Raw genomic sequence first — 23,090 nt, forward strand, 5'->3', positions numbered from 1 at the left:
AAGGCGTGGTAGATCCCCCACCCATCCATCCCATGATTGATCCAACCACATGTAGACATCGCCGGTCCAATAGAGAGAAGGCGACAGGTGCTCGTGGTGTGGATGGTTTGGTAATATGAATGTATGAGGTATGCAGGCGGCTTACCAGTCAAGATACGGAAGGTGCGACACGTACCAAAAGTGCACTTTCGCTTCACTATTTTCTCGTGCACGTAAGGGGCGCGGGAGCTCTTAATGCTCAGGCACTCCTTCCATTTTCTTTTGTCCCAACACGAACCCTGTGCTGGGAACAGCACGAGCTGCATGGAACCCCGCTCCGCACCATCCATTCCCAGTGAGCGGCTTTGCCACTTGCGAGGAGTCCGGTCTTCCTCTACCCCCATTCATGAAACTGCCACCGACCCCGTCTAGATTATCTACGCCCAGTAGCCATCACACGCCGTCCACCACAACTAGGGCTTGATGAAACCTAGGACCTCGCTTGCTATCCCCAGCGCCAATCGCAATGCGGCTTCTCCATCGCAAAGCCCGCGGCGAGTACGAATTGACCCGCGAGTTTATCGGCGACGACCGCCCCCCTGAGTACGCCATCCTATCGCACACCTGGCTCGCCAACAACGAGGATGAAGTCATTTTCACGGATCTCCAAGTTCCCAATGCCGCCAAGAGCAAGCCTGGATTCTCCAAGATCCAGTTTTGCGGAGAGCAGGCGGCCAAGGACGGGCTGGAGTACTTCTGGGTTGATACCTGCTGTATCAATAAGGAGAACAGCCCGGAGCTTCAGGAGTCACTGGCGTCCATGTTTACTTGGTACCGCGACGCTACATAGTGTTATGCGTTTCTGACCGATGTTTTCGTCGGCGACGGAGCCCGTACGCGAGCTGGGAGAAAGGGCTCTCCGCCGCCATGGGAAGCCGAATTTCGTCGCAGTCGGTGGTTCACCCGCGGATGGACCCTCCAAGAGCTCCTGGCGCCTGCATCTGTGGGCTTCTTTTCCGTCGAGGGCATCCAGTTCGGCGACAAGAAGTCACTCGAGCACACCATCCATGAGATCACTCGCATCCCGCACCACACCCTGAAAGGTCACCCTCTCGGCGACTTTACCGTCTCGGATCGCCTCTCTTGGACAGAAAACCGCCAAACCAAACGCCCAGAGGACAAAGCGTATTGCCTTCTTGGCATCTTCGACGTGTCCATGTCGCTCAGATACGGCGAGGGTCATAACGCGTTTCTACGGCTGCAGAAAAAACTCAACAAGATCGGACCCCGACTTGACCCGGCACTGGAGTCGCTTCCAGTCGCCACCGATGCTCCCTTCAACTCCAAGAAGAACGAGTCCGAGCCTCTTTGTCTGCCCACCACGAGAACAGATCTTCTCCACGGCATCCAGCAGTGGGCCGACGATCGCACTGACGACCGCTGCATTTACTGGTTGAGTGGCATGGCCGGCACGGGCAAGTCCACCGTCGCTCGCACCATCGCCAATATCTACCACGACCAGGGTGAACTCGGCGCAAGCTTCTTCTTCTCCAAGGGTGGCGGCGAGGTGGGCAATGCCGATCGGCTGTTCACAACCCTTGCTCGGCAGCTGGCGGCGAGCGCTGCCTCAGCAAGGCGCTACATATCCGAGGCTGTATCACAACAGCCGGACATTGCACAGCGCTCCCTGCGGTACCAGTGGGAGACGCTGATTAGAGGGCCTCTTTCGAAGCTCAGCAGCTACCCGGCTCCGCGAAAGATTGTCATGGTAATCGACGCCCTGGATGAGTGTGGTAGCGACACTAGCATCGAGGTAGTCTTGAATATCTTGGCCACGGCCCGCCTACTCGAATCCGTCAGGCTGCGTATACTGATCACGAGCCGCCCCGAGATTTCGGTCCGCTCCGCCTTTTCCAAAAGACCGGTGACCGAGCGCCAAGTTTTTGTGCTTCACGAAATATCCAAGACGCTGATCGACCGAGATCTCACTCAGTTCTTCAAGTCCCGCTTCTCTAACATCAGGGAGGGGCGGGACTACGGGGACGACTGGCCTGGAATGGAGACCATCGAGCGCCTGGTCGAGTGCTCTTGCGGCCTCTTCATCTGGGCATCGACTGCCTGCCGTTTCATCGAGGGAGGAAAGCGTCTCGCGGCGCGACGAATAGAGAAGCTCATCAATGAACATCGCTCTGGCAAAGCGGGCCCGGAAGAGCAGCTCGACCAGATATACACGACGGTGCTGCAAAACGCCATTGCGCAGGACAGCAGCCCGACAGAGAAGGATGAAGTTTGCCTAGTACTTAAACGAGTCCTCGGGAGCATCGTGGTTCTCTTATCACCTCTTTCTATCGACTCTCTTGGCCGCTTGATCGAGCTGCCCCCTGGCGAAACGTTTAAGGATGTCCTCGCCGACCTGCACACCATCTTCCACATCCCCAGCAGCACGTCTCAAACTCTCAGACTCCACCACCCTACATTTCGCGACTTCCTACTCGATAACCAGCGGTGCGGCGATCCCAGCTTTTGGGTGAACGGGAGAGAAGCCCACTCCATCCTCGCTGACAGCTGCATCGATATCATGTCCGAGATGCTCAAGAGAGATATATGCGGCCTCGAGTCCCCGGGTACCCTTGCCAAGGACGTCGACCCAGATATTGTTAAGCAGCACATCCCTCCTGTGCTCGAGTACGCATGCCTGTACTGGGTTCAGCACGTCCAAATGAGCGGGCAGCGCCTCTGCGACAACGATCGAGTGGACTGTTTTTTCCGAGAGTACTTCCTTTGTTGGGTTGAAGCCATCAGCCTTTTGGGTAAAACCGCAGGAATGACGGCTACTGTTCGCCTATATAACTCCCTGCTTGTGGTACGTCAGTTGCCCCATGTTTACGACCTTCTCAGACACCTCTTGCTACCAGGACTCCAAACCTGACACAGTCACAGCCTGAGTGCAACAAGCGTCAGAGTCTCTTTGTCGGAGATGCCAGGCGACTGCTATTCACGTTTTTGAACGTCATCAAGCAGGCACCACTCCAGATATACTGCGCTGCAATCGCCTTCCTCCAGCCCAACGAACTGCGGGAGCACCTCTTGAATCAGCTCCACCCCTGGGTCAGGGGCGCCCGGGTTGCTGCTGCCGATGTCCCAGCCACAAAAGACGAGTCCAACTACGTCAATGACTTGGCGTTCACGACTGACGGGCGCTACATTGCGTCGGGCTCGATGGGCTCCGAGACCAGACTTTGGACCGTTGCTACAAAAGCTGTGGCGTGCAAATTCGAAGGCCCGTCGGACAAGATCAGTTCTGTCGCCATCTCGCGAGACGGAAGGACCATCGCCGCCGGTTCGGACGACTTCACCGTCGCTGTTTGGGATTTCAGGACACGTGAGCTGCGACACATGCTCAAGACGCACAAGCGCTGGGTCAACTCTGTGGCCTTCTCGCCTGACAACAAGTTGCTCATGTCGGCATCAATGGACGAAACCATCGCGCTGTGGGACCCGGAAAGCGGGAGGAACCTTTGCCAGTTCAGCAATCAGGCGGGCTGTGTGAATTCGGCCACATTCTCCCCCGATGGGGCATCCATCGTGGCGGGTTCGGTGGACCAGATGGTGCGCGTCTGGGACGTGTCGGGCGGCTCGGGAGAGCTCCGCGCAATACTTGACGGCCATTCGGGCGCCGTCAACTCGGTCAGGTTCTCGAGTGGTGGAAAGCACATCCTGTCTGGCTCCGACGACCTGACGGTAAGGGTCTGGAATGTGGCAAGATGGAGCGAGATATTGATGATGAGGGGGCACACCAAAAAGATCATGGCCGTCACTTTCTCGCCGGACGATCGACTTATCGTCTCTGGTGGCGATGATAAGACCATCCGGGTGTGGGACGCCGCTACCGGAGCCCCCCTGCACACCCTCCGAGGCCACACAAGCGGCGTCAACGCCGTATTATTTTCTCCCAACCGCCAAGCCCTGGCGTCTGGGTGCTTCAACGACGAGGTCTGGCTCTGGGACGTGGATTCTTGGAAGCCGCAAGGCCAATTGGAGGACTTTCAAGACTTGGACGATGACGACAATGGGTTTTTGATGATCGAGCAGTTTCACGACCGGGCGCCGTCGCCCGTGATAGAGCTTGCAGGCTTCACAATTCTGGAGAGCACCAGCGACATTGCCCTCCCTTCCACCATGATCAAGATGCAAGACTCGGCCATACTGGCCAAGGGCGAGTTCAAGGGGCATTCCGAAGCGGTAACGTGCGCCGTCTTCTCGCCGGACGGAGGGTTCCTTGCTACGGCTTCACATGACGGTACAGTCAAGTTGTGGCTGGTGGAGGAGCTGTCTGAGCATTGGAGTTTGACTGGCCATTCGGCTGCGATCGAGCACCTCACCTTCTCCCCAGACGGACTGCTTATTGCATCAGCGTCGAGCGACAAGACGATCAGGCTGTGGAGCGCACATTCGAGATCGGCACACCACACTCTCGAAGGCCATACCGATGAGGTTCAGCTCACAGTATTCTCGCCGGACAATCGAATGCTTGCGTCGTTGGCGGCCGATAACTCGATTCGACTGTGGAGCCCGGACACTGGGGCGGCTTTGGCTACGCTGGAGCGCCACAGGCTCCCGGTCGGTGACATGGCCTTTTCGAGGGACAGCCGGACACTGGCGTCATGCTCTGCAGATGCCAATGTCATCATCTGGAATGCGCGCACGGCAGAGCCAGTGGCGTTGCTCGCGGGCCACACGGGACCGGTGAACTCTGTTGCCTTCTCGCCTGACGGGACGCAGCTCGTGTCCAGCTCGGAGGACGCAAGCACTCGGGTCTGGGATGTGGCCCGGCACGAGACGCGCGAAGTCCTCGGGATGGGCGGGCACGCCATGACGTGCAGTGCCTTCTCACCCGATGGCCAAGTGGTCGCCTACTGCGCCGTAGACGGGAGGATCAAGTTCTGGGACGCCAAGACCGGGTCAGAGGAAGTGATGGATGCGGGTATAGTAGTCCGCACCGTGTCCTTTTCGTCTTGCGGTAGATACCTCGAGACGGACAGGGGGGCGTTGGCGGTTCCAGGTCGATCCGCTTCCTCGTCGGCGTCCTCCCTCGCCAATTACTTCCATCGTCTACCCCTCTTCGTCAGTCATGACTGGGTGCAGCGGGAAAGGGAGAAGGCGGTTTGGCTCCCGGAGGAGTATCATGCGCGCTGTGTGGCCAACTTTGGGGAGCTTGTTGTGCTGGGGCATGAGTCTGGTGCAATCTCGTTTCTTCGTGTGCATTGACAGAGTAGCCAAACCAGACTCTAGCTGCCGACTCTCGGGCTTATGCTCTCACTGGTGCGCGTCTTGCCTGGCCGCTGGAGTGATGCGCAAGCAGTCGGCAGACACGGCACCGCCTGTGACGACAAAACCCGCGCCGCCGCCCCTGAACTCGCACCCGTAGTTTGTGTCCCTCCAGGGTGCCTCGTCAACTGCTTCTATCAACACAACCCTATCGGCATTTCCATCTCTAGAGACGCTACCAACCATCCGACTGCCCACGGCACTGATGCTAAGGTTGTACGCCGCATCCAGCTCCCAGTCAAACCTTTGCATGGCGAGCACGGTCCGCTCGGCGTCTCTAGCCTTGATGATGGCCACCTCTCTCGACACAGAAGAGGCGTCGCCGTCGGGCTTGGGCTCGGACCCGCGCAGCACGAGGGCGTAGTACCTGTTCATGCCCTGGACCCTGATGGCGACGCCCATGGGCCCGGCGGCGAGGCCGATGCTGAAGTTGTCAATAGCCGCCGTGTAGTCGGTCCAGTCGCGCGTGCCCTGGTACAGCAGCCCCTCGCCGCTGTCGTGGGCCATGAAGAAGGGCCGGCCCAGCGACTTGTGCACCTTGTCCATGGACCCGACCCAGGCCCGCTCCCACATGTCGAAAGAGCCGGTGGCCAGGTCCCGGGACGGCCGTCGCAGCTCCATGCGCGGTGCGGCGATGTCCCATCCCAGGCTGTGGAGCCAGATGGTGCCGCGGCATGGCGTGGCGGCGTCGCTGTCTGTGGTGCCGCATAAGGGGACGATGGCTATGCCCACCTGCTGGATTGGCTTGTTGGCCAGGAATTCTGGGACGGTCCACTCCAGGATGGTGCCGGGTTCCTGAGCGCCGAGCTCGAAAATCAAGGCCCCGCCGCTGTCGGTTGTAAAAAGAGTGTCGTTAAAGTCGTAGGCCTTGACACGGAGCTTTACCAAGACGTATCCCGAGCCGCGGGCGCCGACACCCACGACGACTTTCAGCCTTTGCCCTGGGTAGATGAGGGGCGAGGCCATCATTTCGTAGTTTCGATCGACGGTGAGCACTTCCAGAGGGGTAAAGGTATCTGTGAAGACGTCGACCCCTGACTCGCCCAACTCGACGTCGATCTTCAAAGCGCCAACGCCATCAATTTGGCCATGGCCAACCTTTGCCAGCGACCCTGGCATTGAGACGCCCGTCATGAAGCCCTGGACGCTCCCGGGTAGCGAAAAGTGAAACTGAGCACCTCCTTTCGGCGGCTTCAGGTTACCCTCCACTCCGGCAAGCCTCCTGGCCTGGTTGGCGATATCGTAGGCGAGGCGGGCGGCATTGTTGATGGAGTAGCCGGCGTCGGCGCTCGAGATGAGGGCACGGTCGGCCAGCGGGCCGCGCCAGTCGAGGCTGTCGCCGTGCTGGTCCAGACCCTCGAGCCCGTGCATGACGGCCACGAGGCAGCCGACGTTGCCCGAGTTGCAGTCGGTGTCCCAGCCGCACGTGTTGACGATGTGCATGGCGCGCGAGAAGTCGTGGCCGCCCGCGAGCAGGGCCAGGACCATGACGGCGTGGTTGGGCACGACGTGGCAGATGCCGGCGTGCTTGTTGTAGCCATATCGCTTCTCGATGCGCCGCCGCGTCACCTCCCACGCGTCCGGGCCGAGCTCGGCGTTCCAGATGCGCACGTCGGCGACGAGGCGCGCGATGGGCGAGTCCTCGGGAATAAAGGACAGCCCCGTGTCCAGCAGGTGGTCGACGTCGCGCGACACAAAGGCCTCGGCTTCCATGGCGGCCCACAGCACGGCGGCGTGCACGGCGGCGCCGTCGTGGCTGACGGAGGCGGCGGCGGCGGCCAGGCGCGCGGCCTGGGCCGGGTTGCCGGGGCTGGCGAGGGCCCAACCGTCGATGAAGATCTGGGCGCCGATCTGCTCGGCGACGGTGCGGCCGTTGACCGACGCCGAGCCGCTGCGGGGTGGGGCGAGGCCGCGGCGCAGGTTGAGGAAGGCCGTGTGCTCGGTCGAGATGCCGTTGCCGCCCCACCAAAAGACGGAGCGCTTTTCGATGACGTGGTTGAGCCAGGTGGCGCCGACGTGGGCGGGGGTCAGAGGGGTAGAGGTGGACACGGCGTGCTCGTCCAGGGCGCGCACAAAGGCAAAGGTGCCCGAGACGTCGTCGTCGATGACGACGAGCGGCAGGCCCAGGCGCGCGTGGACGTAGTGGTGGATGGGGCCCAGCCGGTCCCGGATCTGGGCGTAGGTCCAGTTCTCAAAGGGGCGGCCCAGGTAGACGCCGATCAGCTTGCCGAGCACGCCGGCGTAGATGCGGTGCAGGTAGTCGGCGGGGAGGGCGTCGGACATGGCGGGCAGTTGGTGCTTGGCGGTGGCCGCTGAAGCATCTCTGATCTTTGATCTTTGCTGCATCTTGGTCCAACAGTGCTACCGTCGGGATCAGGACCAGACAGTTCCCCACATTTGGTCCCACGCCATCTCCCGACGTTGCAGATGCGCACGGCGAGCTGAGTGAATTTGCATGGCTGGCTGGCCGTTGTAAGTGCTAAGGGTCAAGCAACTAGGGTCCAGTAACTGTCGCATCCACTTATTCGAGACCCCTGAATTTTTTCTCGGTTGTTCCCCAGATTTTGAATTCCCTGAATCGCGGCTTCGGATTTTTCTTCTGTCCCCTGCAACCACCAAGAGAGGGGTTCATGTGGGCTTGAGAAATTCAGATGACACCCTGGGATGTCTTGGCTACGATGACACCGCCGGCTAGGTTTTCCTTTCCTCTTCATCACACTCCCATAGCACTGGGTGAGTGAGCCAGGGATGGGAGGAAGTTGAACGGCTCTGGAACAAGAACCACACAAGCAACGCCGCCATGGAGTCCAAAGCCATCTCGCGGTTCGTTCCGCGCCAGCAGAAGCTGCTTATCGTCTGCCTGATCCTCGTCTCGGTCGTCGACTCGACGGTAAGTCACACTTTCCCCACGGGCCACGCGCACGTCCGAGGCTCCAGCTCACAGACAACAGATGGTGGGCTACAACAGCTCCTTGATGGGCAGCCTCAACGTCATGCCGTCGTACCGCAGCTACTTTGAGCTTACGACGGCGACGCGCTCGCTCAACACGGCCATCTCGTACGTGGGCGGCTCCGTCGTCGCCCTGTTCGGCGGCTTCCTGGCCGACTGGCGCGGCCGGCGCGAGTCCATCTTCTGGGCCTGCTGCACCATCCTGGTCGGCGCCGTCATCCAGGCGGCCGCCCAGAACATTGGCATGTTCATCTCTGGCCGCTTCATCATCGGCGGCGGCATGGCCCTCGCCCAGACGGCCGCCCCGATCCTGGTGGCCGAGACCATCGCCGTCAAGTACCGAGCCTTTGCCTTGGCCATGTACTATGCGTGCTGGGGCGTCGGGACGCTCGTTGCGTCGGGCGTTTGCTATGGGGTGAGTACTTCAATATTGACCCTTGTTGATAATACGGCAGCGCAGCGCATACTAACCCGTCGTTTCAGACGCAACGGCTCGACTCCACGTGGGCCTGGCGCATCCCAAGCCTCCTGCAGGCGCTGCCGATGGTGCTGTGCATCGCCATCCTCCTCTTCGTGCCCGAGTCGCCCCGCTGGCTCATCAGCCGCGACCGGGCCGACGAGGCGATGGCGGTGCTCTCCATCGTCAACGCCGGCGACGGCGCGGCCGTGCAGGTGCAGTACCGCGAGATCCACGACACGATTCGGCTCGAGCGCGAGCGCGGGCTCGGCCTGCGCCGCGCCGTCTTCTCGTTGCCCGCCAACCAGCGGCGGCTGTTGATCGCGTCCACTTTTTCCATCATCGTCATGCTGCCCGGCACCAACTTTGTGCAGTTCTATTTCGGCGACATGCTGGCCGCCGCGGGGATCCGGTCGCCCGACACGCAGCTGCAGGTCAACATCGTGCTGACGTCGTGGACGACGATAGTCGCCTTCGCGGGCTCCTACTACACGGACCGCCTGGGCCGCAAGTGGCTCTGCTCGCTCAGCCTGGCGGCCCAGGCCGCGTGCCTGCTGGTGCTGGGCGGGCTGACCAAGCTGTACGGGGCGTCGACGGACACGGCCGGCATCTACGGCACCATCTCGGCCATCTTCTTCTACAACGCATTTTACGCCTGGGGCATCACGCCGCTGACGGTGCTGTACCCGCCCGAGATTTTGAGTTTCGATATCCGCGGCGTCGGCATGGGCATCTACACGACGTCTACCAAGCTGTGTGGCCTCTTCGTGACCGTGGTGGCGCCGTTTGGGCTCGACGCCATCGGCTACCAGATGTACATGATCAACGCGTGCCTCGACGTGCTCATGGTGGTTTTTGTGGCGCTGTTCTGGGTCGAGACCAGGGGCTTGACGCTGGAGCAGGTGGACGGCCTGTTTGACAGGGAGAAGCGCGAGATTGTCGCGGAGCAGGTCAAGGAGGAGGTCGGTGTCGATATCGACCGGCCCGGCAAGACGGAAGGCGTGGGAGCAGTGGAGGTGGTAGGGGTGAAGGGATAGATGCAGTGGTTGGCTGCATGCTGCCCATGCTGGGCGATCATGAAATGACAGGAGAAAAGGCAACCAGCAGATGCCTTAAACACAACACTACGCAGTAGACACAACAAATTCCAGGGGTTCGTGGCGAAAGCGCTAATAGCTCGCAGATATCCTCCTTCTTTACTTCCGATTTCCGATATCCCTGTCCTGTTTGTTGTCCCTCTTGCCTGCCCCCTCACGGCACAATAACGTGATGTGACGAGCTCCCCGCCTTAACACCGAGCAGTCGTTGGCTGGGCTTTGGCGTGACCACCAGCTGGCAAGCTGTGTGTTGGCCTCATTCGCGGCCACTCCCTCTTCTTGGGGTAGATCCCTATTGGCCGCCAAGCCTTTCTTTTCGTGCAGCTCCGCGAAAACAAGGGCCGCCCAAGGCAGACACGTTAACGGGCAGGGCTGCAGGCGCCGACGTGCCCGGACTAGTTTGGGAGGCGACACAGCGTATTGTCGGCCGCATTTCATTGTTGACGCACCCAACCGTTTTCTGCACCGCAGTCTGCCTGGCCGGGCCCCAACAGCGCCCAATAGAGAGACGAGGCCATTCTCGGGGCCGGCCGCCCGGACTTATTGGTTAGGCTGCGTTCGCCCTGCTTTTGGCGCCTTTGCTATCCCCTGCCCTTCAATGTCTACTTATTGTCCAGTTTCCGTCCATCGGGCTCATCTTGAAGGTCGTGTTCTGTAGCAAGGATTCGCAGCTCAATACCAGAGCTGCTTCCTTTTTATCACTTGGCTGCAACTTTTGCTTCAGAGCATAACCCCAACATCTCGCCATCGATATTCGAACTCACCAGCTTTGTCTTGTTTGTGCAAAATGGATGAACCTGACAACAAGTTCGAGGAGCTCAAGGGCTTGTGGGAGACGTGCCAGAGCCAGGACGACCAGAAGCAGGCGTTGATCACGGTAGGAGCCAAACGCCTCAGCGCTCTCGATTGATAGGTGACTGATCTTGAACTGTCGTTCAGAGCCTGTTTAGCCATGTGCAGAACCTAAACGAGCAACTGAAGGAGGTGAAGCGTGAGCTCAAGCACCAAAAGGGGACGAACGAGTATTTCCTGGACAAGAATGAAAAGGCCGAGAGCACAATCAGCACGTTGGTTCACGAAAAGGTCAGTTTTCCATCCCGATTATTCTGGATGCCAGCTAACATTGTCTACCTGTTTCCAGGAGCGACATGGGTTTGCTGTGGTTTTGATTGACGGTGATTGCATGCCTGTAAGTGCCCCGGTACTTGATACCCCTAATGGCCAACAAGAGAAGATATGCTAACGCACTCTGCCATCACGGTCCAGTTCAAAGACGACCTGGTCAAGGATGGCGCCCAGGGCGGACGGCAGGCGGCACACAACCTCAAGCAGGCCGTCAAGGAACAGCTGGACGCGACGCCCGACGCCAAGCTCTCCCACCTCCAAGTTCTCGTGCGCGTCTACGCCAACCTCCGCGGCCTCGACCGGGTATACCGCGACCTCGGGGTTCTCCCCCCTCACTCGTCGCTCGACGACTTCGTGCGGGGCTTCAACATGGCCGACGCGGGCTTCGACTTTGTGGACGCGGGCAACGGCAAGGAGTGCTCCGACGAGAAGGTGCGGGCCATGTTCCGGCTGCACGTCGACGACGTGCACTGCCGGCGCGTCTTCTTTGGCGGCTCGGCCGACAACGGCTACGCGCGCCTGCTGGGCCAGCACGTGCAGGACGCCGCCGTCTGCGGGCGCGTCACGCTGCTCGAGGGCCCGCCGTTCGCGCACGAGCTGGCCGACATCAAGGACCGGTTCCGGGTCGCGCGCATGGAGGGGGTGTTCCGGCAGGACAAGCTGCCGACGGTGAAGCGGCGCGTGTCGTTCCACGTCACGCCGCCGACCACGCCGGCCATCAGCTTCGCGAGCGTCATTGCCAAGCCGGCCTCGCCCGTGTCTTGCAACGGCAGCGAGTCATCGTCCAGCGGCAGCATTGCTACCAGTGCTACTACTACTACTACTACTACTACCACTACTCTCAAGCCTGGAGGCAGCTGGGCCGTGGTGCGCAAGAACGCGGCGGACCAGCGCGTCGACACGCACCTCGACTACGCCCAGGCCGACTTCCAGCAGCTCAAGCAGCGGCGGCTGTGCAACAACTTCCACCTGCTGGGCGAGTGCTACTACCCGACCTGCCACTACGGCCACGGTGACCGGCTGCGGGCCGACAAGCGCACGGCGCTGCTGGCCGTGTCGCGCCTGTCGCCCTGCCCGCGCGGCCTTCGCTGCACCGAGCCCAGGTGCATCTACGGCCACCGCTGCTCGCGGGGCGACTGCTCGTCGCCGAGCTGCGTGTTTCCTCGGGAGATGCACGGGGTGGACGTCAAGACTGTGTGATTTTTGGGGTTTGCATGTGAATATTAGAAAGTTCCCAGGTAGCTTACTAGATAGTACACAGAGATTGGTCATCACAAACAAGCCTTGTTGGGCAGATTGGCACCCGCCCAGACCACAACCAAGACGTCAAGCTGGTTGCTGGATTAGGAAGGCAGCCATGAGAAGCTTCGGGCTTCAAGACCCATGGGATCACGACCTCTATTTTGATCACCAACCACCAGTAACAACAACCCCACGCCTCTTCCACCCGTTCGACGCAAGCAAAAGGAGATTTTACGGATTTGCCCGGGCGGGCTTTTTCGGCCGCCGCCTCGGGACGTGAGAAAGAAGTGGGAAAAATCACTACAGAAAAAAAAGCCTGCATGGTGGAAAGGCGCGGAGGCGTGGCCGACATCCTTGCCTTCCTCGCCCCGAATGCATTGACGGCTGTGGATCTCACAGCTGAATCTCGGTAAGCCAAGCCACGATCGCGGGCGATAACGAATGGGCCCAGGGGAAGCGGTCAGGCAGGGCGGTTGCGTTTGCCGACAGGAGGTTCGGACGAGGCTCTGGAACAAGGGAGCCGAGTTTCTTTTTTTTTTCAGTCTTCTTTTTTGGCTTTGTTTGGGGGACCCTGCTCGGCGGCGCCATTCTCAGCTCTTAAATTCAATATTACACCACGTGGCCATGACAGATAAAAGCATGCCGTTGCGGATGGGGTTTCCTTAAATTGAGCACGTCGGTCTTTCTGCGCTTCCCATTCTGGCAGAGTGGCAGAGCCGACAGCTGGAAATGAAGTTGAAGTATCTCGGTGGGGTGGTGGTGCCCTCCAGCAGCCCACCTGCATTGACGAGGTGGCTGCGCCGGCAGAGGGGGGCTGCAGACCTTTTGCAGACCCTTTTGCTGTGGAGAGGGCAGCGGCGGCCGTGGCGCCCCTGTTCGGGAAGCTGAACCGAGCTTCGTGGTCGTCGAGACGGCAGGCCGAGGGAAAGAGGGCGAGGCCTGAGCGCTGGGCTGGCCCACTCTCCGCCCCGAGGCTCACCCGATCATTCCTGACTTGATATTCACGGGGGCGAAGGGGGCGACAAGATGGTAGCCCGAGAGATGGATATAAACTCGCTGCCACGTCGTCTTGGTTCGTCTGTTCTTCCTTTTATCCTCACCCAGGATTTCATCATCCAGTCCTTCGTTTAACACACACAGACACAAACACTCACTCTCGTTCACTCACTCACTCACTCCCACCCCCCAACCGCAACAATGGTCTCCTCCTCCTCCTTCGCCCAGGCCGCCGCCGCGAGCCTCGCCTTTGCCGCCACCGCCGCCGGCGCCGCCATCACGGTCTCGTCGTGCTCGACGGGCGTCAAGATGATCGTAGCCCGCGGCTCCAAGGAGCCGGCCGGCTTCGGCGACATCCAGTCCGTCGTCGACGCCGTCAAGGCCCAGATCCCCAACAGCTCGGCCGACGCCGTCGACTACCCGGCCCTGCTCGACACCCAGGTCATCTACGCCGAGTCCGTCATTCAGGGCACCAGCACCATGAGGCAGATGGTCCAAAACCACGTCGCCAAGTGCCCCAAGAGCAAGATCGCCCTCATCGGCTACTCGCAGGGCGCCCAGGTCGTCGGTGATGTCGTGTGCGGTCTCAGCAGCGCCGGTTTCCCCAAGTCGGCCGACCTGGGTGACCAGTACGCCAACAACGGTATGTTTTTTTTCTTCTTCGTCTCATTCTCCGGCCTTCAAATCCCAACACCACGGATCCCATGTTCCTGGTATAGCCCCGATTCAAGATCCAGGAATCCCCACACCACCATTCTTGGATTCATCGGTCCATCCGCGCCCACATCTCGCTTGTCCCATGTGTCAATGCTACCCCAATCGGAGATTACCAAACCAACCCCGCACCCTTCTCTCGCCCGCCTTTACTGACAACAAGCCTCAACAGTCATCGCCTCCGTCATGTTCGGCGACCCGACCCGCGCCGCCAACCAGGCCTGGAACGCCGGCAACGTCACCACCCGCGACGGCCTCTTCCCCCGTGTCGACAACGCCGGCTGCGCCCCCTACGGCGCCGGCATGAAGTCGTGGTGCGACGCCGACGACCGCTACTGCGACCGCGGCTCCAACCAGGCCATCCACCACGTCTACTTTGAGAAGTACACCGCCGACGCCGCCGCCTGGGTCGTCAGCCGCTTCCAGGCCACCGCATAAGATGCCCCTGCGCCACGAGCCACGAGTGTTTTAACGAGTGTGTTTTTGTTTCAGGCTTTTGTGTCACTGTGTATACCAACTTTTTGATCATGATACCTAGCGTTTGTTCTTTCGCTTGGCTTCCATAGGTCTTGCAGTCCCGACGGGGTGACCGTCCTGTTTGTCGATCGGGGCTGTAAAACAACAATAGACATCCATTTCATCTTGCTTTTGCTGTCCCAGTGGTCCGAGTCGTTGTCCGGTCTTTATAGTACTGCACAGACACCACCAGAAATACCGCCCGTGCGGCCGGACCCAACGATCGGCCAGTGCCACGCTGCCGACAAGGATTGCCCTAGCGTCCCGTCACACTGGCAAGTAAAGGTTCAAGCGGGGAGGAGGGATCCGAGGCCAAAGCGCCGAAACGACGCCGGCAGATACTGATGGCTGAGGCTGTTTGTTCACCAGGTCCGCAGCGCGAACAGACAGGTACATCCACATTCATCCGTGCACTTGCATGCTGACGGGTTGCGTGGCGGGGTGGCTGCAGCGAGCTTGTCTTTTTTATTTATTTATCCCTGTTCATTTCGATCCGGACACGCACTGCGTGGCCCAAGGGCACGTGGATGATGGCTAGGAGTGCATCTATTTGATGCCGTCCCTGTTCTGATGTGCTTCGTCCATACTTACCCAAGGATAGTGAGCACCGTGGCCTAGAATGGAGAAAGGACTGAGGGTTGTGTTGTCCCATAGCCGACCAGAGACATCAAAAGCCCCGAGGTGCACAGCTCTCGCGCATCACGACAATGCCGTCTCGCTGACGCGGTCTGCTCGTTGCATGGCGACGCGCAGCCAACCTCTGTGGACAAGGGGTGAGCGAAACATAAGAAAAGGGCAAGGGACAGAACAGCCCGGGTTTGGAGAAACCCAAAGAGGCCAAGCGACAGCACCGCCGCGACGAAAGCAACGGCGGCCGGAAGCGAGCCAACGGGCCCCATAGGCTGGATCGCCTTCGTCTTGAGCGTGCTCTCGTACATGCTGACGGTGTTGAACCTGATGGCGCTCTACGGCGCCTTCATCACCACGGTCCGCATGGCGCCCGTAGAGATCGGTGACTACCTAGGCAACCTCCGCCAGCAGATGTGCGGGGAGCGCTGGGCGCTGCGCCAACAGGGCAAGGAGCTGCGGGTGAAACTTGCGGCCGCGCGCCTCTACCACAGCCACCATCTCCACCACCTCCACCACCACCGCACCCAGGCCCACCACGATGTCGACGCCAAAACCGCTGAAGACAGGGTCTACCGCAGGAGAAGCCACCGCCGATCCAGGCGCGCCAGCAGCAGCATGGGAAGCGACGGCTCGACCTGGCGCGGCTGCGGCGCGTCGGACAACACCAACAGCACCGAAGCCGAGCTGCTCCGGCTCAGCATGTCGGAGCACACGCTGGCGCTGCACCAGCAGGTCCTGCGCGACCCGTGGCAGCAGTTCAAGGACCTGGAGCGGCCGTTCCCTCGTGGCGGCGGGCCGGCGGGCCGAGGCGATGCGGCACGGGGACGTGTGGACCGAGAAGGACCTCGCCGGGGCGGACGCGCGCGCCGCCGACATGGAGGCGTACGGCGACACGGGGAGCTTCGCGAGCTGGACGGCCGCATACCGCCGCGACTTTGGCCACAGGTTCCTGTGGTGGCGCACCAAAGACGACGTGCGCAAGGTGGCCGACAAGGTCTCGCGCCTGATGATGCAGCGCACCGAGCGTGAGGTGTCGCACGTCCGCATCATGGTCAAGGGGATCGTGGAGCAGGGCTACTCGGTCGGCTTTGGCGGCGGCCAGCGGCAGGGGGGCCGAGGTGGACCGGAGATCAGGGCCGATGAGGCTCCCGTGCTCCATCATCCAACCGATGATGGTATGCCGTCTGTGAGGAGCCACAACGGCGGCGGCAGCAGCTCCAGCAGCGACGGCGAAGAAACCCAGGAAACGTCGTCGACGACAATGGCAGCGGTCAACGCAGGCTGCTCCGAAGTCCAGCGGGAGAGCAGCATCGTGTCCGAGTGGAGGGACAGGAACTCTCAGGCGAGGCAGGCCACAGCCCCACGCTCCCCACCGAGAGTGGTCCAAATAAGAAGCAGCCGGGATGGGCGTCGGACCGAGTATACGGTGAGGTCAAGAGGAGGTGGCGGGCCTGGCGGTGCGGTAAGGGTAAAGGAGGACGAGTAGGGGCTGAGAAGGAAGTGAGCTGAGAAGCGAGTGGCAGGTGACAAATCAGGATCGCTCGCATCTACTGTGTATGCGGTAGTTCAACAGCCGTAGGATGAAGAGAGCGAGACCCGAGGCTTGAGTGCGAGAGGAGAAACAAATCAAGCAGGAACATGTCAGCGTCAGCTCCAACGGCCCCTAGACCAAAAGAGCGGGTAGGTGCGAGATGACCAATGATATGAGCCCGTCAGCGGCGATTTTTACGACAGCCGAAGATGCGACAGTCGTCGGTTGCGCACTTGCGGGGCTTGACGATTCGATAGATTCCACAGATGAAAAACCTACTCCATTGGGATGGAGTTGCAACCGGCCAGACGTCAACAAAATATGCAAGCACATGACAGTGCACCCCAAATTGGTATTAAGGGGCGCTATTTTAGCGCGTGAGGTGAGCTGACGACTGCGGCGCGCGGCTGGCTGCCTGGCCCAGAATGGGGCGTGGCGGAGTCGCCTCGGGCACCAGACAGCCGGTCGGCGGGCGCTTAGAGAGCTCGAAATAGCAGAAAGTGGTTGCGCGGTGTGGCTGACATTAGCGCCACCAATACTTGTGCACATTCCAATCTGACGCTGATCGCTGCATCATCTGTCTCCCTCCAAGAAGAGCTCCAAACATTCCTGACCGGCAAAAATTCCCTTCGCGATTACCTCTAGGGAGCCTGGCATTATTCATTGCGCGCCAGCTCAAAGATATAGCATGTGCCTATCACTGGCTAAGCTTTACGAGAAGTGGAGCTAGCCGTGGAATGCCAATCGCTAGTGCATCCCCATCAACATTATAGGGTAGCTCCAAACATGGGGAATGCGAAAGTATCCTTGCCACCCCACGCCGCAAGTCGAACCCTGTTTGCGGCTACCTTGGGGGCTGTGGCCAGGGGTTATGAGACCCCTGCAGCACGTGGTGGCTAACGAGCAAACGCTGAACCGCCAAACTTTTTGTCCTATTTTGGGGCTGCACCGGAGCCTGCGCTACCCGACCACGCCTCCTCACGATGGGGGCTCTGCAGCCACAACTGGTATGGAACGGTAGCCGACCCCAGTATCATCTCGGACTTCGGCAGTCGTGGTGTGGAGGAAGAGAAGCAGCGGCGGGGATATAAAGGCGACTGTTTCCGCCTTGTCTGACTGTTGTGAGCTGGACATCATCACTCAGCAACAGCCTTACTTGCAGTAATAACAAACAAGCCACTCAAATATCCCTGTTGGGCAATAACTGCACTTTTCAGAACACATCTCTCCACACAACAAAACCAGCACGCAAACATGTTCTCTCTGTGCAAGGTCCTCGTCGCCTCGACGCTGGCTCTGCAGGCGGCAGCCAAGACTATCCAGATCGACGTCGGCAAGAACGGCCTCCGCTTCAGCCCCAACGTAACCGAGGCGGCCAAAGGCGACGTCCTCGAGTTCCACTTCTTCGCCGTCAACCACAGCGTCGTCGAGGGCCGCTTCGACGCCCCTTGCCGGCCGGCGCGGGAGTCCGCCATCTTCTCGGGCTTCACGGGCCCCATCCAGGCCGGCCAGGAGGGCCCCAACGTGTTCCAGGTCACGGTCAACGACACCAAGCCCCTCGTCTTCTACTGCTCGCAGAACACGGGCTTTCACTGCGCCAGGGGCATGTACGCCGTGGTCAACCCGGGCCCGGCGCCGCAGAGCATCGAGGGCTACGGCGCCGGCATCCGCGGTAACCTCACCGCCGTCTCGCCGCCCGGCGGGCCCCGCGGCGGCGTCCTCAGCGCGAGGGCCGGCAACGGCACCGTCTCGACCACGGCCAGTACGCCGGCGCCCACCGACGGCAGCAACCCCACCTCCTCCTCCTCCGGCGCCGGCGCCGGCGCGACGACCACCCCCACTGGCAGCACCCCGCAGACCACCTCGAGGCCCGGCGCCGGCGCGAGCTTCCAGGCCCCGGTCGGCGGTATGCTAGGCGCCGTGCTGGCGGCGGCGCTGATGCTGTAAATGGCTCAGTGGGAGCGCCAAGGAAGGAGTCGAGTAGTCGGTGTCCTGTGCCCAATTAGGGCAGTGTTCGGGCCAAAGGAAGTGCGTCAGACCCCTCGGAAAACACGAAAAATAAGGCTAGTGACTGCATGGAAAACGCGGCGTTTGGGTCGGGCTGGCTGGTTAATTTTAATAGTTGCCCTCTGTTTTGGGGCGTTGGTGTTAGTGTCGTTACTAGAACAAATATTAGCGCGCGGTTTGCCAGCGCAAATTACAACAATCTTGTCCACGTTTGTGCTTCTCGCCTTGTCTCAATTGATGTCGTCATGGCGATTGCTAGCGTGCTCACATTGACTCCCGTTCCCTTGCCCCGAGCGGAAGTGCTCAATCCACCGGCTTGCCACACCTCCATAAAGTCGGGAAAGCCTCGGCATTGTCGCACAGGTGGGTGTTCGGGGTGGTGTCCACGGCCCTTCGTCATCCCGCCCTGGCTCGTTATTCTGCCTGCGCCGCAAGTGCTGGCTGCCAACATACCTACACAGTACCCCCAATTCTTCCTGGAGAGACAAGATCGCCCTGCTATGTTGGAGTCTACGAACCTTGCCGCCCGTCCTTCTTTTCTGCTCACCCTCATTTCGGCTCACTCTCACCACGCGCAATGGGCCGCCATCCGCCAGTAGCCGCTGCTGCGGTCCCGCTGCGAGTCCTGCGGATTCCCTTCGCGCCCAGCCTAAGTTGCCGCCCTCCCCTCCAGCGCCAGCGCCGTCGCATGCTCTGCACGAGGTGTTTCCGGACGGCCGCCGCCGCCGCCGCTCCTGCCGCCGCTTCCTGGCCCGCTAGCACCTGGTCCACACGACCTGTGCCACTTGCGCCCGCGTCGAGACCCAACGCGGCCCCGAAAAGCCCGCCGCCCAAGTCCCTTCTCCACACTGCCAGGTGCTCTCCCTCGCGCCTGATTCTTCCCGCTGTCTTCTATGCGGGACAGAGGAGACAAGCGAGCAGTAGCGCAGCCGCGTCTGCGGTCGAAAACGGTGTGTTTGTCATGCGACTTCGCGCTTGCGCCGGCTCTCACATCCCTCTTGGATCCCCTCACTAATAGCCCCTCGGCACACAGTCGACATGGATGACATAGGCCCAATGCAGGAGTACGACCGGCGCGTCGGCGAGGGGCTGCTGCGCGACGATGAGCACCAACGAGGTTTGTGGTTGGGCTTCTCCCTAGCGTTTCCTGTGCCTGCTCGCTGCCTTCCCCTGTCCCTCCGCAGACCCTGACCTTTCTCTCGTGCAGGCATAATAGGCAGCCTCCAGCACCTTCACGACGAACTGTGCCACTATCGCGCCAGACCAGTCGAGCACCCATCCCTCAAGTCGCTTCTGGAACTGCCCAAGAAGTCGCTCTTTGGCAGTCTCTTTAGGGGTGGGGGCGGCAAGAGGGCGGCCCTTAAAGACATACCTGCCAACCTACCACGCGGGTTGTACCTGTACGGCGACGTGGGCTCGGGCAAGACAATGCTCATGGACCTCTTTTATGATACGTTGCCGTCCAACGTGAGGTCAAGGACGCGCATCCACTTCCACAACTTCATGCAGGACGTGCACAAAAGGCTACACAAGATGAAGATGCAGCACGGCAACGACATGGACGCTGTGCCGTTTGTGGCGGCCGACATCGCGCAGCAGGGCAACGTGCTGTGCTTCGACGAGTTCCAGTGCACCGACGTGGCCGACGCCATGATCCTGCGCCGCCTGCTGGAGTCGCTCATGTCGCACGGCGTCGTGCTGGTCACCACGTCGAACCGCCACCCAGACGAGCTGTACAAGAACGGCGTGCAGCGCCAGTCCTTCATCCCCGCCATCCAGCTGCTCAAGAATCGCCTGCACGTCATCAACCTCGACTCGTCGACCGACTACCGCAAGATCCCGCGCCCGCCGTCGGGGGTCTACCACTCGCCGCTCGACAACCACGCGCACTCGCACGCCGAGAAGTGGTTCCGGTTCCTGGGCGACCCGGACGAGCCCGAGCCGCACCCGGAGATGCACACGGTTTGGGGCCGCAAGATCTACGTGCCCCGCGTCAGCGGCCGCACCGCCTGGTTCACGTTTGACGAGCTCATCGGCCGCCCGACGGGCGCCGCCGACTACCTCGAGCTCGTGCGCAACTACGACGCCTTTGTCGTGACCGACGTGCCGGGCATGACGTACCGCCAGCGCGACCTCGCCCGTCGCTTCATCACCTTTATCGACGCCGTGTACGAGGGTCATGCCAAGCTGGTGCTGACGACGGCCGTGCCGCTCTCGGAGCTGTTTGTGTCGCGCCAGGAGATGCGCGAGTCCATGGCGGCAGCCAGGAAGCAGCAGCAGCAAGACGACATGCGGCTGAGCGACGACGAGGTGGACGACGCCATGGGCCACATGATGGAGGACCTGGACCACAACATCGACCGGCTCAAGGCGGCCTCGGGCCTGTTCTCGGGTGACGAGGAGGCCTTTGCCTTTGCGCGCGCCCTCTCGCGCCTCAGCCACATGGGCAGCCGCGAGTGGGTCGAGCGCGGCATGGGCCTCGAGAGCCAGGGCGGCAAGAAGGAGCGCGACACGTGGGCCAAGGTGCGCAGCAAGCAGATGGAGGACACCATGTGAGGGGGCTGGCTTGTTTGTTGTGGCCATCTACCTTGGGTTGGATTCTGCGACTTGTCACTGCACATATGATGATCGGCACGTACCCGACACTCTTTTTGTTTTTGGATAGCATGGCTATGTTCATTGTTACGACGCATCATTTTTTTGGTCGTCGATTGGCAAGCCCGCTCTAATACCCTCGGATGTTTGCTGTATTCGGCATGTTGGACCTGTTTGTTTCTAGGATATCAAGAAGTAGACCCCGCAGGCAGAAGCAGACTTGCGAATAGAAGCAGTTCGCTCTCATGTGTGGGGGCGATGTTGGGTATACCCAGGTAGCCCTTGTAGTAGGATTCACTACCGTCACGACCACCATTCCTCATGCGGCTGAGCATTGCCAAGCATGAAGAACTGGATAAGCTGAAACATTGATGTTATTTTCTTGTTTTACTTTCTTTGATCCATCTCCATGTAGCCTTTGACTTGACAACTGCCCGAGCCGGGAACAGTCGGCTCAGGAGGGATATGAACCCGGGGCCGTGGCCGGGGTTCGGCGAGCCGTCCATGCGGCTAGACAGGCCGCGGCTTGGAAAAGAGATTTCTGTGCATATAGCACATGCTGCACACAACCAATCCTTCCATTTTAGTTCCATGCATAAGGTCCGAGGTGAGAGTTTCCAACGTCAATCGTGTAATCATGGCGAGGGCTAGGTAGGCAGACGAGCAGGCCGGCTCGGCTCTTAGTAGATGCCGGGCAGCAGCAGCCACTTGACGTCCCTCTTGTATTTGGACCACGAGTCGCGGTACTTGCGGCTCATGTAGGCCTCCAGCTCGGGGGTGCTCCTGGCGACAAAGGACCAGGCGTTGAAGAGGGCCGCGACGGCGCCGGGGATCCAGCCGCCAGCGGCGAGGGTGAAGCCGGTGCGCCACAGGGCGTAGCCGGTGTAGTTGATGTGGCGGGCGACGCCCCACAGGCCCTTGCGGCAGATGCGGCCCTTGTTCTCGGGCTTGGACTTGAAGCGGCGGCGCTGCACCTCCGAGACCAGCTCGAGGCCCATGCCGACCACGTACAGGCCGAGGCCGACGGCGAGCTGGACGGGCACGTAGAACTTGCCGCCGAGCTTGGGGTGGTTGACGGGGACGAAGGGGCCCGAGACCGAGGTGGAGGTGACGGCGGCGACGAGCAGCAGCGAGTTGACGCTGTTGAAGAAGCTGTTGAAGCCGGCCACGACGGCGGCGGCGGGCGGGCGGAACTCCTCGAGCGAGATGAAGCCGACCCAGAGGGCGTGCTTGGCGGCCGAGCCGGCCGCCATGACCAGCAGCACCAGTCCCGGGCGGCTGAGGCGCAGGCGGTCGATGGCGGCGACGCCCGTGTGGGCGACCGTGGTGACGACGGGGCGGGCGGCGGCGAGCCCGAGGCGGCCCAGCAGCGGGACGGACCAGGCGCCCGACACGAGCTGGTACTGCAGCGGCACGTCGAGGGCGCGCAGGGCGATGAAGAGGGCCGTGCCGGCGGGCGACGGCTTCTTGACGCCGCGGCGGATCAGCTCAAAGGGCTGGCGGTCCGCGGGGGCGGCGGCGCCGTCGCCGCTGCCCGACGCCGACGCCGACGACTTGCTGCTCCGTTTGGAGCTTGAGCTCGAGCTTGGTTTGGCCATGACGGGCGTGACGTGGGCTAGGAGGGGGGGGCCCGGGGGTGTGTGTTGTCACGAGGGGGGGTTCAGCGAGGGAGGTGAGGTTCGGGCAGGGCCAGGGCTGCGGGGGTGAGGCAGACGGGCTGGGAGCGCCCGCCTTTTAAACGGCGCCATGGAATAGTTGGTCGGGCGGGCGGTGGAGGGGCAAGCTGGGACGACTGGGATGAGGGGACGGTGGACGACTGGGCCCGGACAGGGCTCAGGGACTGCAACTCCAAGGAACAGCCAAACAAACCAGCCTGTGCGGATGGCTTCATGTGGAGACGATTGACGTGTCTGGGTGGGTTGG

The 23,090-nt window shown here is 61.0% G+C and overlaps 10 protein-coding genes across 10 annotated transcripts; 8 read left to right on the forward strand and 2 right to left on the reverse strand.

Annotated features, from left to right (window-relative positions):
- Positions 1 to 505: 505 nt before the first annotated feature.
- On the forward strand, positions 506 to 5,247 carry GGTG_09031 (hypothetical protein; the record flags this gene model as incomplete). Its single annotated transcript, XM_009226874.1, has 3 exons — positions 506 to 739; positions 830 to 2,842; positions 2,920 to 5,247. The coding sequence occupies 3 exons, from the start codon at positions 506 to 508 to the stop codon at positions 5,245 to 5,247; spliced, it is 4,575 nt and encodes a 1,524-aa protein (XP_009225138.1).
- On the reverse strand, positions 2,228 to 7,723 carry GGTG_09032 (hypothetical protein). Its single transcript, XM_009226875.1, has one exon. It carries the CDS (start codon positions 7,651 to 7,653, stop codon positions 5,296 to 5,298), a length of 2,358 nt encoding a protein of 785 aa, XP_009225139.1. The 5' UTR covers positions 7,654 to 7,723; the 3' UTR covers positions 2,228 to 5,295.
- Positions 7,724 to 7,897: 174 nt separating this feature from the next.
- On the forward strand, positions 7,898 to 9,935 carry GGTG_09033 (high-affinity glucose transporter). Its single transcript, XM_009226876.1, has 3 exons — positions 7,898 to 8,197; positions 8,259 to 8,672; positions 8,741 to 9,935. The coding sequence occupies exons 1-3, from the start codon at positions 8,108 to 8,110 to the stop codon at positions 9,749 to 9,751; spliced, it is 1,515 nt and encodes a 504-aa protein (XP_009225140.1). The 5' UTR covers positions 7,898 to 8,107; the 3' UTR covers positions 9,752 to 9,935.
- A 487-nt stretch (positions 9,936 to 10,422) lies between these two features.
- On the forward strand, positions 10,423 to 12,288 carry GGTG_09034 (hypothetical protein). Its single transcript, XM_009226877.1, has 4 exons — positions 10,423 to 10,688; positions 10,751 to 10,894; positions 10,953 to 11,000; positions 11,078 to 12,288. The coding sequence occupies exons 1-4, from the start codon at positions 10,599 to 10,601 to the stop codon at positions 12,134 to 12,136; spliced, it is 1,341 nt and encodes a 446-aa protein (XP_009225141.1). The 5' UTR covers positions 10,423 to 10,598; the 3' UTR covers positions 12,137 to 12,288.
- Positions 12,289 to 12,498: 210 nt separating this feature from the next.
- GGTG_09035 (hypothetical protein) lies at positions 12,499 to 13,176 on the forward strand (the record flags this gene model as incomplete). Its single annotated transcript, XM_009226878.1, has 2 exons — positions 12,499 to 12,587; positions 12,885 to 13,176. The coding sequence occupies 2 exons, from the start codon at positions 12,499 to 12,501 to the stop codon at positions 13,174 to 13,176; spliced, it is 381 nt and encodes a 126-aa protein (XP_009225142.1).
- Positions 13,177 to 13,375: 199 nt separating this feature from the next.
- On the forward strand, positions 13,376 to 14,326 carry GGTG_09036 (hypothetical protein; the record flags this gene model as incomplete). The annotated part of the gene is made up of 2 exons (XM_009226879.1): positions 13,376 to 13,817; positions 14,061 to 14,326. The coding sequence occupies 2 exons, from the start codon at positions 13,376 to 13,378 to the stop codon at positions 14,324 to 14,326; spliced, it is 708 nt and encodes a 235-aa protein (XP_009225143.1).
- Positions 14,327 to 15,340: 1,014 nt separating this feature from the next.
- GGTG_09037 (hypothetical protein) lies at positions 15,341 to 16,520 on the forward strand (the record flags this gene model as incomplete). Its single annotated transcript, XM_009226880.1, has 2 exons — positions 15,341 to 15,766; positions 15,843 to 16,520. 2 exons carry the CDS (start codon positions 15,341 to 15,343, stop codon positions 16,518 to 16,520), a joined length of 1,104 nt encoding a protein of 367 aa, XP_009225144.1.
- A 761-nt stretch (positions 16,521 to 17,281) lies between these two features.
- On the forward strand, positions 17,282 to 18,824 carry GGTG_09038 (hypothetical protein). Its single transcript, XM_009226881.1, has one exon. The coding sequence runs from the start codon at positions 17,820 to 17,822 to the stop codon at positions 18,510 to 18,512; it is 693 nt and encodes a 230-aa protein (XP_009225145.1). The 5' UTR covers positions 17,282 to 17,819; the 3' UTR covers positions 18,513 to 18,824.
- GGTG_09039 (hypothetical protein) lies at positions 18,756 to 21,532 on the forward strand. Its single transcript, XM_009226882.1, has 3 exons — positions 18,756 to 19,522; positions 19,606 to 19,689; positions 19,780 to 21,532. Exons 1-3 carry the CDS (start codon positions 19,150 to 19,152, stop codon positions 21,126 to 21,128), a joined length of 1,806 nt encoding a protein of 601 aa, XP_009225146.1. The 5' UTR covers positions 18,756 to 19,149; the 3' UTR covers positions 21,129 to 21,532.
- Positions 21,247 to 23,067, reverse strand: GGTG_09040 (hypothetical protein). The gene has a single exon (XM_009226883.1). It carries the CDS (start codon positions 22,763 to 22,765, stop codon positions 21,848 to 21,850), a length of 918 nt encoding a protein of 305 aa, XP_009225147.1. The 5' UTR covers positions 22,766 to 23,067; the 3' UTR covers positions 21,247 to 21,847.
- Positions 23,068 to 23,090: the final 23 nt, after the last annotated feature.

This window comes from Gaeumannomyces tritici (genome assembly GCF_000145635.1).
Source record: "Gaeumannomyces tritici R3-111a-1 unplaced genomic scaffold supercont2.5, whole genome shotgun sequence".
NCBI classification, from domain to species: domain Eukaryota; kingdom Fungi; phylum Ascomycota; class Sordariomycetes; order Magnaporthales; family Magnaporthaceae; genus Gaeumannomyces; species Gaeumannomyces tritici.

Coding starts and splice junctions, on each gene's coding strand:
- GGTG_09032 (XM_009226875.1), bottom strand. CDS start 7,653: ATGCAGCAAAGATCAAAGATCAGAGATGCTTCAGCGGCCACCGCCAAG.
- GGTG_09033 (XM_009226876.1), top strand. CDS start 8,108: ATGGAGTCCAAAGCCATCTCGCGGTTCGTTCCGCGCCAGCAGAAGCTG. Junction 8,198..8,258: donor TCTCGGTCGTCGACTCGACG/GTAAGTCACACT, acceptor CACAGACAACAG/ATGGTGGGCTACAACAGCTC. Junction 8,673..8,740: donor CGTCGGGCGTTTGCTATGGG/GTGAGTACTTCA, acceptor CCGTCGTTTCAG/ACGCAACGGCTCGACTCCAC.
- GGTG_09034 (XM_009226877.1), top strand. CDS start 10,599: ATGGATGAACCTGACAACAAGTTCGAGGAGCTCAAGGGCTTGTGGGAG. Junction 10,895..10,952: donor GCACGTTGGTTCACGAAAAG/GTCAGTTTTCCA, acceptor ACCTGTTTCCAG/GAGCGACATGGGTTTGCTGT. Junction 11,001..11,077: donor TTGACGGTGATTGCATGCCT/GTAAGTGCCCCG, acceptor ATCACGGTCCAG/TTCAAAGACGACCTGGTCAA.
- GGTG_09038 (XM_009226881.1), top strand. CDS start 17,820: ATGTTCTCTCTGTGCAAGGTCCTCGTCGCCTCGACGCTGGCTCTGCAG.
- GGTG_09039 (XM_009226882.1), top strand. CDS start 19,150: ATGGGCCGCCATCCGCCAGTAGCCGCTGCTGCGGTCCCGCTGCGAGTC. Junction 19,523..19,605: donor CGCGTCTGCGGTCGAAAACG/GTGTGTTTGTCA, acceptor CTCGGCACACAG/TCGACATGGATGACATAGGC. Junction 19,690..19,779: donor CGACGATGAGCACCAACGAG/GTTTGTGGTTGG, acceptor TCTCTCGTGCAG/GCATAATAGGCAGCCTCCAG.
- GGTG_09040 (XM_009226883.1), bottom strand. CDS start 22,765: ATGGCCAAACCAAGCTCGAGCTCAAGCTCCAAACGGAGCAGCAAGTCG.